The sequence below is a fragment of the Taurulus bubalis genome (assembly GCF_910589615.1).
Source record: "Taurulus bubalis genome assembly, chromosome: 10".
NCBI classification, from domain to species: Eukaryota; Metazoa; Chordata; class Actinopteri; order Perciformes; family Cottidae; genus Taurulus; species Taurulus bubalis.
Window position 1 is genome coordinate 23,744,134 of NC_136598.1, and position 15,775 is coordinate 23,759,908.

Consider the following 15,775-nt stretch of genomic DNA (forward strand, 5'->3'; position numbering starts at 1 on the left):
TGACATATCGACACTAAAAGTCTGTTTTCACATCAGTCTGCCTTCGGTTTCTCAGAGCTCTCCTTAAATCTCGGTTTAATGCGTCGCTGCAGGATTCAGTGACATCACAGCTGGTCTAAGCCAATCACGGTCCAGTGTGCAACTTATTCAAGTGTGATGTGGAAAACTCCAGCGAACATCAGCTGAGAATCAACTCTGCCCTGAAGTAGGTTGTCTGTATTATTATTATTATTATCATTATTATTTTGTTTTAAAAGATGTCTAATGATATGGAGTCTAAATACTGGAATCTGCCTTTGAAATATTCAGTAAATGTACATTTTAGTTGCTATAAAAGCAGACCTAGTTTAGGTAGGCTAAATACTATTTCGATAGAAAATCTGCTTAAAAAAGTACTAAAAATGGAAACTCAAGCAAACAAAATAAAGTTATTATAACAGGGAACCCTAGCTCAGCCTCAATAATACACACAGCACTGAACTGTGAACGGCTGCTGCTTGACTTCATGTCACGCCCATCCTTGGATATTGTAGCAATGCATAGTGCACTTCATACACTTAGCAAAACTGCTACTATATTTTGTACCTTATTTTTATGATTTTTTAACCTTAAGTTTATTGTAATTCTGTGTTAGGAGGACCCAGCAAAATAAGCATTTAATTGTACAAAGTAACTGTCTGTTATCTGTGCATATGACAATAACAAAATATCTTGAACCTTGAACCAGTTAAAACCTACTGGACAGAGTGTGCCAGCTGTCCGTTAATGTTAACACACTTTTTATCTTGCATTCACCCACAGAGTTAAACACAATGTAAACACAAACATTCCCTCATGATGCCTCCTGACACGCACCATGTTTCAACCTCATTAATGAACTGGTCGAGCCTCACTGGAAGGGCCGAGACCGAGGCCAAAAAAATAAAAAATAAAAGAGCCAATTCTCCTCCAACAAACCGAAGCCAGCTGCTTCTTACACGCAGAGAAAAGGCTCAAACTTTCCGTTGCGTGAAACTGCAAGAGAAGAATGCTCCTCTCCCTCCTCCCCTCTCTCTAGATGTGCTGCAGCAACGAACTGTGGCCGATTCCCAAAAACTCAGACAAATAAACGGCCTCGCTGTGCTGTGCAGCTGTACTGTACAGGATGCCACAAAGCTCCACTAACTAATGGAGCTACAGTAAAAAAAAGAAAGAAAAAAGGCTCCATCAGGTTTTTACGATGTCAGTGAAAGCCTCACATCTCAGCTCCTGTGGCGTGAACAACATTTCGCCAGCGGTCGGTCCTGTAATAGCTCGACCGAGGACACAATAAGACGAGGCTGCCTCGACACAAAAATAGTTCCTGGAAAAGAAGAAGAAGAAGAAATAGACCCAGCATCGCCACCATTAGCTCATATCTCACATTTTGAGAGCCAAACGGTCGATACGAGAACCGTGTAGAGTGGAGAACGAGGTCAAACACGTCAATATTTCCCAAAAGGAGTCTAAAGACGAATTGGGAACGATCAATAGGAGGGAACGAATCCTTCGCTTACAGCCTCTTCTTTGACACCTGCCAGTAAAGCTCAACTTGTGATACATGTTCCTTTATTTCATTATTTAAAAAAAAAAAAAAAAAAAAGAAAAGCACACCTTGTAGGTTACAGGACATTTCAGCCACATTATGGAGATTTATGCCAAATATTCTTTATCATGCGAGGCCGTTACTTCACATTTAAGATTAAAAACACACATGAAGTCCTTCTCACACGAAAAGGGACCGAGCGTCACCTCGGCAATGTGTCCTCCAGACAGAAGATCCATTTTGTAACGAGGTGAGCCTCGCTGTGAAAGGGAGTATTAATACATTTTTACTAAAACATCTCGCATTTGGAGAAACTGCACACATTTACAGCGGCATTGTGTTGCGTGTTTACTGCGGCAGAGATGTAACCGTTCATAAAAATAACACACACAGATTTAAAGCAGTAGTATTACCATTTTGGCCATCAAAATAGATAGTCTACGGCACAGCTCCTATTTTAAATATCACATTCCCCGTCAGAGGTACAGAACTTAAGTCAGGCGATGAGTCAGCGTTGGGTCCTTATCCTGATGACCTCACACTGACGTCAGTGACACGGTTCTCTTCAGAGCACGTCGGCAGTTACACATCGATAAAGTCGTAGTCGGCTCCACTCCATCTTTTCTGTCTTTACGGAGCAGCCCACTCTTAAATAAGTCCTGAGGTCGTATATGTGTATGTATTGAGGTAGCGACGTTTTGTCCCCGAGCGTCTAAGCAGCGGCCCGCGCCGCCTGCTCCTCCTGCCGCCGCTGCTCGTAGGCGTTGTACACATCCAGGAACATGTCCTTGCACAATATGCGGGCCTTCAGTTTGGAGCAGATGAGGAAGGAGCCGGCCATCTTGCGGTGGAGGGAGTACGACTCCTCGGGCGGCGGCGTGAGGCGGTGGCGCAGCATGACGGGGAGGAAGCCCTGCACGCGCTGGGTGGTGCTCTGGTTGCCGAAGTCAAAGGGCTCCACGGACGCGAAGGCCTCGCCGAGGATCATCACCGCCTCCACGTGGGCGTCCTGGAAGGCCTGGTGGGGAGCGAGGACAATGAGGAGAAACTGATTGATTGGGTTGGAAAACAGAAGCGAACAGCTGCAAAGTAGAAAAGTAAACAGACTTTAAGCTGTTGTTGGGAGCCTGAGATGTGATAGCCTGAATTGTGATTAAGCAGTTTACCTCCAACTTCAAATATATAGTGTTTTCTCCACATTTGATACATAATACAAGCAAAATTGTAGGGTTGACTATACGTTTTGATCGTCAGAAATGACTCACGGAATGAGATTTTTGATATATAATCATCAGTAATATGGATATTATGAGGAAGTGGGTCACTTACTGTAACGCAGCGTTTAAAACCAGTAAGAGACGCCACTTCAGCCATATTACGATATTCAGAACCTAAGACAATATCGAGTCTCATAACAAGATATTAATATAACGTCGTTATACACGGCCCAGCGCTACATCATACTAAGGAAAACGCAGAGAAAGACCGCACTTGATGACACTTGGAGAGCATAAAGTGCACAGTATGGCACAAAAAATAACTAATTAAAAAGAAACTTGCTGCAGCGATCCCTCAGACACATTTAAAAAGCAAATACAGGGATGAAAAGATGACCTCCTTAGCAAAGATTAAAAAAAAAAAAAAAAGAGGATCCTGCACTATAACTACAGAGAAACCGCATAAAGCACAGGGAGTGAGTCTGAGGTCGAAAGAGACACAAATAAAACGGAGAATACCGAGGAGGATAAACCGCATCAAAAATAAATGAGCGCAGCAGCAGAGACCAGAATACCTTACCTTGGTCTCGAAGCCCGTCAGGAATTTCAGATCCTTTGATTTGGAGAGAACGGTGGCTCGATCGCCCACGGAGGCCGCGTGCACCACCTGAACACACACACACACACACACACACACACATCATGTTTATTTAGGGCCCTAGGGTGTTTTTTTCCTCTCAAATTTTGACTCCAGCGCCTTTTTATTTAAAATGTTGTTGCATAAATCATGTTGTGTGAGTCACACCTGTATGTAGTCGTCTGTGAATGACTCTGGGTAGCCTCTGCACGCTCCAAAGTCCAACAGAACCACCTGCGGGTAAGATGACGGCGTCATGCGTCTGCAGCATATTTGGCACAGGTAAATATTTCATACTGTATTGCCCTCACCTGGTCGGTGTCTGAGTTGTAGAAGAAGTTGGCCCAGTTTGGATCGGTCTGCATGAACCTGAACTCGAACACCTCCTTGAGACACAGCTGGAGGATTCTGAAACAGATCTGGAGACGGGAGACGAGGGTTGTGTTCAGTCATGCCGTTACCATCGGTATCACTTTAAAGTGGTGCAGTGCGGTGCCACACGCTCACCATCTCTAAAGAAGCTGCCTGACAAGTGCACAATGCAGGTATACAACACATTTAGTGTGAAAAAAAAAAGCCTGAGAGGAGGAACAGGGCTCTTTAATCAGCTCCTTGTACTTGTCAGAGGGGTTTCAGCTCTAATTGGGTCCCACAATTAGATGTCCAGACTGTGATGGCCTCGATCTTTCAACCAGCTGGTGTCCGCTTTCTGTAAAATCCCATAACCTTTCCTTCACTTTCCATAAATAGATTCCAGCACTTTTATCACTTGAAAGTGGTTTATAAATCCTGGTTTGCTGGAGAAAACTAAATTGAGCATCACCGCCCAATACGAGAATATTTGATAATCTTTCCTTTAAAAATAACATTTTATCCAGAGAATTAGACTCCTCCTCCAGTGCGCCATGGGATGCCGGCTGACTCAACCCCGTACCCGGTTCCTGGTCTCCTGGTCCAGGTCTACACAGCGGTCCAGCGGGACTCCTTGTACCAGATCCATGGCGAGCACCCTGCTGCCCGACAGCTCATCGATCACCTTAGGGACTTGGAAGTAATCATTTCCCGCCATCATGGACCTGGAGGCCAGTCAGACAGAAAATACACGTTTTTATTTATTTATTTTTTTAAAGGTGCAGTTCGTAGGATTTGTCGGCATCTAGTGGTGAGGTTGCATATTGCGACTAACAAACTTCTCCCGCGTGCCAAGCGATCAGGAGAACTTCAATGGCAGATAGAAACGACTCATTTTAAGGTCACAAAAATGTAACGATTCCTATACTCAGGTGATTATGGGTTAAAAAAACAAACTATTATTCAAATGCTATATTCCATTTCTGCCAATACATCTCTCTAAATGCCACCCATTGTTCCTTTGAAGACAGAATATGTGAAAACCCTTAAATAAGGTTATTCTTTGCAGAATACCAAATATGCTGGAACAATATTATTAAATTTGTCTGTTTGTCTGAGCACTTTATCTTATACTTGATTTAAATACCATTGCACTGTTGTTGTCGTTGACTGTTGTTTGTCTCGTCAAATGTATGCACATCCCGCCTAGCAAAATTCCTCGTTTGTGTAAACATTAGTAGCAGGAGTACCTCTCAAAAGAATATATGCATTATTAAAAAGAAAAAGTAAAAGCTTTGAATCTCCATCAAAGAATTAGAGGGATGTTTCAATAAAAATCAACAGAGCTTCATACAGTCTATAAGTAATATATGTGCAGTTTTGAGGCAGAAGCAAACCTTTATATGAACAGTCTTTCTAATTATAGAGTAACCATTCTGAATCTTTATAGATAATTTTATGTGGTTTCTATTCTGTGCAGTTAAATGGAGTGCTACTGCCTCGCTACTGGGATTCAGTGGGGGAGGTTTTATGGCTCAATAAACCCCATAAACCTACCTGAACTTCTTGGCACACTCGGCCTCCCGCTTATAGTCACACTCCCACGCCAGCTCCCTCTGAAGAACCTCTAAGCTGCTGTCTGCAAACAGACCTGTGGAAGAACAAAGTGCAAAAAATCAGCAGGGAAAACTAAAGAAGAAAAAATAGGCTGACTCGGTCGTCTTTGAAACATCGACGCGGTTTCAGCAAATAAGCGTGGAAACGGTTGTGTGTGTGTACTTTACATTGGATAACTATAGAACGCTGTAATCATTAGTTATGAGCAACGGCTTCATGTTTTTGACCGAAGCTCAGGAATAAACTGAACAAGGAAACCAGTGACATCCTCATCGCCACTCAGTTACAACCGTGTAACCTAGTTTTGAGCTGCAGCAATAGCACCACCCAGTGGTCACAACTGGAATAGTGACAATGCTGGACAAACAAAAGAGTCAATGGGAGAACCATCTAGTCACCTGGTAATATGATGATGGGGGGGCAGTCAAAGGAGGACAAACCGCAATATATCTTTAAAACTTCACCCTCGTCTCAAAAATCCTTCAACCGCTCTGAAGTCTAAATGTTATCCGTATACTTTGTTGTCGTCATCTATAGTGGTTATTTCCATAAAACTCTCAGTTCAAATGATTATGATTTAATGATAATAAAAGCTGCTTGTGAAACCGGTCATAATTCCCGCTCCAACCATCTATTTATGTTGTTCCTTGAAACAACTGGATTTATTAAAGTTTCTCACCAAAAATACATTTGAACACATCATGACGACATTCTAAATTTACCTTTCGCCCAGTACTCATTTTCACTGACCAGAGCCTGAACGCATCACCATGCAACTGAACAACACCTCCGTCTGTTAGCCGTTAGCGGCACAGTCAGCGTTACGAGCTCTTTTCCCTCATGCGGTTTCGCCACCAACTATAACGTGTAGCGGTTTACCTTCTGGCAGAGCCGAGCTCATTCTCAGGACCGACATCAGGTTGTTTATGTCACTGTGGATGCTCTCCGCCACGCCGGGGTACTGGGAGGAATATGTGAAAGACAGAGGAAAATCAATGCCGATAAAGATTGATTGTTATTAGGGAGTCAAATTCCATGCATGTGTAAACACACATGGCCAATAAAGCTGATTGTGATTATTATTAGAGAGACAGAAACAAGGTGTGTGTATGAATACCTGGATCTTCATGGCGATCTCTCTTCCGTCTTTTAACACCCCATGATGCACCTGGCCGATGGACGCTGCAGCAAAGGGTTTTTCTTCAAAGGACGAAAGCTTCTCCCGCCAGCCTGGCCCCAGGTCCTCCTCCAGGACTTTCTACACAACAGCAGAAGAAGAAGAACCGGTTTCTCCACAGAACTATACGGCTGTAACCTCAAACACTGATCGTGTTTGTCAACTGACAAGAAAGAGACTTCTTCCTCTTATTACTGAGCTTTTCTGCAAAACTCTGCGTCGTGTTTGACTCGGATTTAATAAATCAGCAGGAACAAAACTGTGTAAACATCATTGTTAAGGCAGAGAAGCATCACCTGGGAACGTTTCATTACAAATTCAGCTAAAGTGAATATGAATTATGTAAATCATGTTTGCTGAATAACTTAAAAGTCTGTTCATGAGTCGTTAGAAATCACAAATTATCTTTTGTAAGCTGATGTTTACCGGTAAAATCGTCTTCTTTAATTTCAACAATCAATTAGCAGAGGTTTAGCTCCACAATACCAAGGAGGAATTGTAATTAGCTGTGAACTCTTTTCTCATACATTAGTGCCTTCATACATGCCCTGTATGGGAAGGAGTCGAGCTTAAAATGCATTTCAGGTCGAATATCCTGCAAAACTATTTAATCTGGTTGCCGAATATTTAGCTTTTTAAGACTTCCTGTTTCTGAAGCATCTAAAAACAAATGGTTCGTCTTTGTAAAAAACCCCAGGCATGTTAATTGGGTTTTTAAATCAGTGAGCTATTTGGGACAGACCTGTCTGAAAAACCACCTTAAGTGTCAGGGAGCGTTCATGCTTACGTTCATCTGCCAGGCCGGCATGAAGTCTGCGCTCTGCCGGACCCTCTCAAAGATCCTCTGCAGCTGGGGGTTGATGAAGGAGTTGTCTGCAGAAGGAATTATGAGAAATAACATGAAGTCACTGCCTAGAAACCCTCTGCGAAGACGTCCGAACGCCATCTTGCCGTGGCTCCAGCGACTACCTTGTATGCTGAACATCTGCCCGATCTTGAGCGCGGCCCCGCGGACCTTGCACAGCGTGTTGACTATTCTCTCGGCATTGGCCTCCGACAGGAGCGGAGAGTCATACAAAGCACCGTCATCTACAAAACAGGCGGGAGACACTGGATTATTAGCAGTGACATGAAGCACAACATATTAGGAGCCTAATTTGTCTTCAGCAAGCATCTTTAAAGTGCTCCACATCAATAATTAAATGAAGAAAGCGGTGGTACATCATTATGCACTCTTCATTTAACCCGTATTAAAGCCCGTCTTTAACTTCTTGTTAAGGGCTTCGATTTAACGCCTGTCTGGGGCGTGACAGGTGCTGACACATGAGAAACGACCAGCTGTCAGTCCCGTCTGCCGGGTCTGCAGCGCGAGCGCCGAACCAGAAGCTTCTTTTCACAGGATGGGAGGACAGAACAGCACAGAGGAGGAATATCTTTACCTTTTTTTGGTTTGCCTGCAAATGACTGTTTCGCCACTTCTGCGATGGCGCCGATCCCGAGTCCGACTGCCAGTCCTGCGGCACGGACACAGACGCAAAGAGTGTTTTTTTTTTTTTTATTTAGGGCCACTCTCCACTCTGACTTGACACACAGCTGCAAACTGCTGCTAGTTGAAGAGTGAAATCAAATTTCCTGTCTGATATCTTCTGCAAAACATTTATCTAAAAATTCCCTTTTACAATACATTTACATTAAAAAAAAATAGTATTAGTATTATTCACAAACGCACGCACATCTGGACGACATCCTAATGTTCATGAAGATTTAAACCCGACGCTGAAGTCTGGTGATATTTAAGTTGTAGGTAGCTTTGTACAAATCTAGTGTATATTATTTTGTGTTTTTTTATTGATTCTTCAATCTCCCTTTGCATTGTGGTGTTTGTATATGCAGTCACATAGAGACCATGTTCACTACGTACTTCAGTGTGATCATGCGATTGGCAGCACAGCTGTGTATTTGTACACGATGTATTTATATCATGTACTGTGTCTAAAGGAGCCTATGAGGACCAGGTGACCTGTCCTTCAATGTATTTGTAGACGTGTCTCTGCATCAAATAAACGTTTATGGGAGAATTATCTAACGTGCAGATTTTTTATTTGTTTTTTTAAATCGGTTTAAATGTGACATTTAAAAGCAGGTGTGAAAACCCTGAAGAGTGGCGAGCTTTGTCCTTCACCTAACCGTATGATATTCATATTTTGCCGTCAGCGTTGGTATGATAACGATAAAACATTGTTGCATAGATTAGTCTGAAAATACGGTTTTATTAAAGCTGCTGTGTATGAGTGTAATTATTGCTCTGTCAGCTTGTGCTGTTCCATAAGCTAAACATTCTCTCTTTGAAGACGGTCAAACAAACAATAAAAACAGCGTCTGGTCAAACATGATATGAGCAACAACTGTAAAACTAATTTAAAAAGTGTATCGTTCTCACCCCCAAAATTAACCAGCCTGCTGATTCTTGTGGCGGGAACCTTCCTCTCTCTGGCCCGGTCGCTCAGCTGAGAGAAAAACATACCAGATCATTTCTAAAAAAGGAATAACTGCATTTTAATACATTTGGTTGTTGTTGAATAACTCTGGACTAAAAACTCTTGTGCAAAAAGAGAAACAAAAAGGGCAAAATGCTTAAATTACATCACAAAGACATACATATCAGTCATTCCCATTCTCCTGGTCGCAGGAGTTTTCATTAAGGTCCCCAAATTAACTTTCAGAATATCTTCCATTGGCTTTTTTTGGTTTTTATTGTTGTCTACATAAAACACTGAATCTATTATGAAAGGCAAGAGTACATTCTGTTTGTTTTACGCCTGAATGCATTCATTTATTTATATTTATATATATATATATATATATATATATATATATATATATATATATATATCTTTATCAAAGCTGGTTTCCTTTTTTTTGTGCCTTATTTTATATATTTTCTTATACTATTAGCATTTATAGCAATGTTTTTTTGTATTCTTAAGTCTATTTTTTTTACCTTAAGTTTATTGTAATTCTGTGTGTAAGGAGGTCCTAGCAAAATAAGCTTTTCATTGTATGGAATAACTGTCTGTTATCTCTGCATATGACAATAAAAATATCTAGAATCTTAAAGATAATATAAAGGTGATGTGGAAATGGCAGTAGAAAATCATGAGGAATGTGTATTTGTATCAAATGTATAATAACTGCTCCACTTTAAGCTTCATTTTCAGAGTCATTTATTCTGCATATGGCTTCTACTCCAGTCATCTGAACAATCACTCTTATGACAAGATCAAATGTACAAATCAAAACGTATCTCCTCAATAGATACGAGCCTCTTCCTCAAAATAACCCACAAAAGATAAGACATAAACATTATTTCTCTACAGGCATAAACTGCTTCAGAGAGATCATAATCTGCAATACCCCACATTGCTTTTTAAAAAGTCAAACGTAGTCTGCGGTTGGCTTTCTTACACCAACCTTCTGTCTGACAGGTTTGACCAGGGCCTGCTTGGCCTCCCTGGCTTTCTTGATGTCCTCGGGGCTGAGTCTCGCCACCACCGTGTCGTGGACAGACCTGGTCTGGTAGAAGTACCGCTGGAGGCCGGAGGCCGAGTGGAGGAAGCGAGCGCTCTGTCCCGGCCAGCCCTTCCCTGCAGGAGCGGCGCCCGGCGGAGGAGGAACCCCTAGGGTAGAATGAGGCGCGTGGATGAACCAGAATCATTTATTGCCAAGCATGTTTACACATACAAGGAATTTGTCCTGGCGGGAGGTGCACAACATTTAACAATAAACATAAAACTGAGTGCAATAAAAAAGGGAGCATGAATATTTACGATTGGGTCTACTGAATATAAAAATTAAAGTAAAAATTAAAATAAAGTGCACGGAATAAAGTAATTATGTGAAAGTGACTCTTTTAGACGGTAGAAAGAGGAGCGTGAATGAACCATAATGTGACTCTTTAAGTCTTATTTTAGTCACCTCTAGGTTAGAATATATCATATCATAACTGCCAACAATGTTTTATGTCAAAGTGATGCTATCATATTTCCATTATTCACTTTATTTGACAAGCCCAGAAGATGCTTTGATGATGTAAATACGTTTATGTTTTTTTTTTAAGAGCATATTTTGCACTCTTTACAATAATTGCAACACTTGAAAGCAAACCCTAACCCACTAATTAAACTTTTCGTGCCTCATACTAAAGTGTTTGTCTCCTCCTGCAGAGGTCACACACCTGCAGGCATCTCTGCTGCAGCTTCAGCTTCCGCCTGGTTTTGCTCTGGAGCGTTGGAGACGAACTCCGACCCCATGGCCCATTTGGCTGCTTCATCCGGGTCCACGTTCTCCCAACCCTCCGCATCCGGAAACACATCCTCCTCTGTTGACTTCTGGGACAAGTAATGTATGCAAAATAGCACCCTCAATTAATTTTGTAACCATTTTGAGTATGCACGACATCAAATGGCCATCATATGAGCTCCCAGAGCATGAAGTGATGGATTCACTTACTGCATTGCTGGCGCCACCAAAGTTGGCCATCAGTCCCTCCACCGCATCCTGGGCCACTTTGACCCCTGCTCCCATGGTGGAGTTGCAGGCCATGAATCGGAGCTGTTCTCCCTGAGTGCAAACCAGGGCAGACCCCACTTTACCTGCCCCGCGCAGCACCTGGAGGACCTCTGAAAGCACCACTTTCATAGGGGTAGAGACAGAGGAGGGAGTCACGTTGTGCAACAAGTTGAGAGTGACATTCAATTTAAATTAAATAAAAAGAGACACACCCACCACACTTTTTCACCTACAAAACAAAACATTTGCATGATAGCACATGTGTAAAAAAAGCATTTTCAAGAGTGTGAAGACCCTTGGGACAAACATGACACATTCCACCCTGCAGTGTGGTTTAACCTTGGATGTGATTGGCTACACACGTGTCAATGTGTGACGAGCACGTGCCCCTTCATTATGGTGCGCCAGTGCATGCAGTGTTGTAAAATACAAATGTTCGACATATTTACAAAGTTAAGGAGAGAAAATACATATATCCGGCTGTGCGTTAACTAGCTTATTAGCTCGCTCCTGCATAGTTGGTGTTGTGTAGCGTTAGTAGCTGCTGACATTCATACACAGGGTGTATTCTTCCACATTAAATAAATACATATATATTGAACGCGTTGAATGAAACAATTTTCTGTTTTTAAATGAAGTGACTCACTGTTCCTGAAGCTGCGTTATCCAGGTTTTACTTGGTGACTGTCCTACTCCACCGCCGTCGTCACTGTTTTGCAACGATTTCACAACCGGAAGTAAACGTTTGACTGACTTGACTGGGAACCAACCACGAGCCGAGGTTTAACTAGTAGGCCGAACCCGGATGTGAAATGGAGGAGAGGTGTATTCTTTTGACCAATAGTAGTGCAGAATGTCACACGTGGTGTCCGTTTTCGGCCAATTGCAGGCAACAGGAGGCGGGCTTTAAATTGAACAACGTCGAATGAGAATTAAGGGATCGTTTTTTTAATAAACTGCACGTGTAGCGTTTCACAATTTGACAATAAGAAACAGGGCAAAATGCTGACGTTCAAAATTAAGTGCCAGGGGGTAAAACAGCAGAAGATAAGTAAATAGACACACACACAAATAAACACCTACAAAAATAATAGAATATATAAGGAACAAAATATTACAGTTTCAGAGCCATGCAAAAAGTACAATGTATATTCAAATCATACTTTAATTTGTTTGTATGGTTAAAATTGTGTATAATTTGAAAGAAACCCTCTATTCTTATCAATATTTGGGCTGCGATGATCATGACTTATTATCTCATAATTCTGAAACACTATCTCCTTATTCAGAATCAGAATAATGAGATACTAATATGAGATATTAGTATCTCAGATATTAGGTCATAATTATGAGATGCTAAATCATAAATATGAGATGCTAAATAAATCATAAATATGAGATATTAAGTCATAATTATGAGATGCTAAATCATAAATATGAGACGCTAAGTAATTATTTTTGAAAAAGTGTAACATTATAATAACTTACAGGATCTTTATTTTCTCATCATAGTGGCAGAAATGGGCTTCCATGTAAGGTGTCATAGAGTAAAATTTATTTAGTTATAATTTATAGTTATAATTATAATTATGATTGGTCTTTTCGAGTACGAACAGTAATTGTTCTTTTGGTCCATGTTAATCTAATACTAATACTTCATATCTGCAGCATTTGGAAGGAATTCTGGAAATGTTTGTCTTGTGTATTTTAAAATGTACCATCTTTAATGACATAAGTGTTCAGTGGAGCAGCCATGACACTACAATCATTGCCTGATCAGTTACATTTTTTATATTTTGTATGAGGTAGATTTCTTTGCCTCGCAATATAATTTAGGATTTCTTAATTCACATTTTTTAATAGTTTAGAGGACACTGACTTAAGTGGTGAGGCTGTCATGGTGTAGATCCAGATTAGAAAAGCTCTGCAGAAGAAAATAAACCAAGTGAATCGTAATCAATTCCCAATAGACAATAAATAATCATTACATCCCAGCATAAATTCATATCCTCCTTGTTTTGAAAGAAAAGTCAGTTTAGCTATTTATTTGATCCCAAATTAGATGTGTGTAAACAAATACAAAATACAAACAATTATAACTATGTTTTTAATTGCAACTTTCTTGGTGTAATTATTTATGACAGAAAACAATCATTTCTAAAACGATAACATGCCATCGTCATATAATCACAATCAGATTCCACTGATAATTGATAAATAATAATATTTAAATTAAATTGCCCGGCCCTACAGACGGATGTTATATATTGCAGAATGAAAGTATTTTAAGATACCTTTTTATGCTCTTTTTTTTTTACAGCCAATCTGCAAATGCAAACATGTGCACAACATACTGACCACCAACACACATGTTGTCTTTCTCCTCCACTGCATATTCCATTAGGTATAAAGTTTCCTTTGTGTTTCTAACACACAGGCACTCAAAGGTTTTTAATGAAAAGATGAAACTTTAATGATCCCTGTTGGCAAACTAGGTCACGGCAGCAAATAACAGTACACGGCAGTGTGGTAAAAAAAAAATAATTGAAGCAAGAGTTTGGTTAACCCATAGTACTAGTGAATTGTATAAAAAAAACTATGACATTTTAAACACAAAAATTAAAAATGATCTAAGTAACTGGTCAACACCCCTACTGAATTTAAGTGCAATACTTGATATTATGAAGATGTCCATTTTACCTAGATTACTTTATTTATTTATGTCTCTACCAATCAAAATCCCAGCCAGACAATTCCAGGATTGGGACAGACAGATCTCCAGATTCATTTGGAACGGAAGGAAGCCACGTGTTAAATACAGCACGCTAACTATCAGTAAGGAGAGAGGTGGTATGTCCCTTCCTAATCTTAAAGACTATTTCTATTCTGCCCAAATAAAAACAACAGTTCTTTGGTGTGATAATGGCTACGAGGCTAAGTGGAAGGAGATGGAATATGAAGGTAAAGGTATGCCAGTACAAGCAATGATCGCAGACCGCAAACTAATGTTAACTTATCGTGACCAACTGAACCCCATTGTCTCATTTACCCTCCATAGCTGGTTTGAAGTTATCAAGCAATTCAATTTGTGGAACCATTTAAGAAAACTCAGATTGCTTAAATATGATACAGAATGTATAGGCCAAATAATATAGATTCTAGATTCAGGTATTGGACAAACCAAGGTATTACAGCTTTCTGCACAATACTGGAGAAAAACACATTGCAAAGTTTTCAGACATTGAAGGAAAAATTCAATTTGGAAAAATTTGAAATTCGGAAACATGAAGCATCTATAGAACATAATGAAATAATACAATTTTACTAGGGAATTACAATTGCAAAGGTTTACCAGGGAATTACAAAGAGCAGAGGAGCTACCACAACATACATCAAGGAGAGATGGGAGAAAGAACTAGAAGATGAAATATCCAGTCAGCAATGGGAGAATATGTGTGACACCGTGTTTTCTACTTCCTGTTCAATGTACTAGCGTGAATTCAGCTGGAAGAACCTTGTTCGTGTCTTTATCACCCCTAAAATGAAGTCATATTTAATGACAACAAACCATACATGCTAAAGAAATTGTCACTTTATTTGGGTGATTTACCAGAAGGAATAACAGGAAATGACAGGTACCTCTTGAAAATATTAACAGTAGCAGCAAAAAAAGCAATTACTCGTAACTGGTTACAAACTGACCCTCCCTCAATAGAAAACTGGACTTTGTTGGCTCTAGAAGCTCAGTATCTCCTAAAAAGACAAGCACTATGTTTCATCAAGATGCAACCCCATATATAAGTTGACAACTAAGTTAATGAAACCCTGTGAATAGAATTCTATGTATGTTGGCTTGAATTTATGGTAGACACGATTGACTGACGATGCCTTTGAAAGTGTTGCATGGTTGTTTTGATTGCTTTGTTTTCTTATTTTTACTCATTTACCTGCTTAATTGTTTTATTTGTTTCTTTTTAAGGCCCTACTTGGCCAGATACATGGTCCATTTCTGATATTCTTTCGTATTTTTGAAGGTTGTATTTCTGTTAAATTGTAAAAATACGTAGTATATTATTATAAAATATATTAAGATGCCAAATAACAACAGCAGGACTTTACAAAGCGAAAAGGCAAAACAGAGTTGGCCTCCATGATGAAATGATGACTTGTGTTTATTATCTTGGCCAAAGATATGGAAAATAAGGAATACTAAATATTGTTGATGACATATTATTATGTAAACAAATAGTCTATGTAATAGATGGAGAGTGGTTATACCCGGCTCCATCATTGGCTACAAACTGGACAGTCTTCAGAAGGTGGTGGAGAGGATGACACTGAAGACATGATTGTCCATATTGGATATATCTATCTATCTATCTATCATCTATCTTTTTCCCACCTGTCTTGGACACAGTGACCTTTTACCGTGTGTGCGTGCGTGCGCGTGTGTGTGTGCGTGTGCGTGTGTGTGTGTGTGCGGAAGAGCAGCAGAGGGAGGGAGCTGTGCGGACGCCATATATGGGCACACCACCGTCTCTGCGCTGCTATTGGCTGCGTCCCTTATGCAGCTGCTTGTCAACAAGATGGCCTTCCTCCTGCTGCCGTTCTGACACTGATTATTTTGGTATCACCCGAGAACA

The 15,775-nt window shown here is 40.4% G+C and overlaps 1 protein-coding gene across 1 annotated transcript; it reads right to left on the minus strand.

The window, feature by feature from the left end:
- Positions 1-1,632: 1,632 nt before the first annotated feature.
- On the minus strand, positions 1,633-11,859 carry coq8b (coenzyme Q8B). Its single transcript, XM_079225421.1, has 16 exons — positions 11,779-11,859; positions 11,073-11,254; positions 10,798-10,951; positions 10,035-10,240; positions 9,004-9,070; positions 8,003-8,077; positions 7,533-7,652; positions 7,351-7,436; positions 6,504-6,644; positions 6,266-6,347; positions 5,327-5,420; positions 4,353-4,494; positions 3,730-3,837; positions 3,587-3,652; positions 3,362-3,448; positions 1,633-2,582 (listed from the first exon to the last, which is right to left on the minus strand). Coding segments are annotated over exons 1-16 (1,917 nt in total). The 5' UTR covers positions 11,780-11,859; the 3' UTR covers positions 1,633-2,276.
- Positions 11,860-15,775: the final 3,916 nt, after the last annotated feature.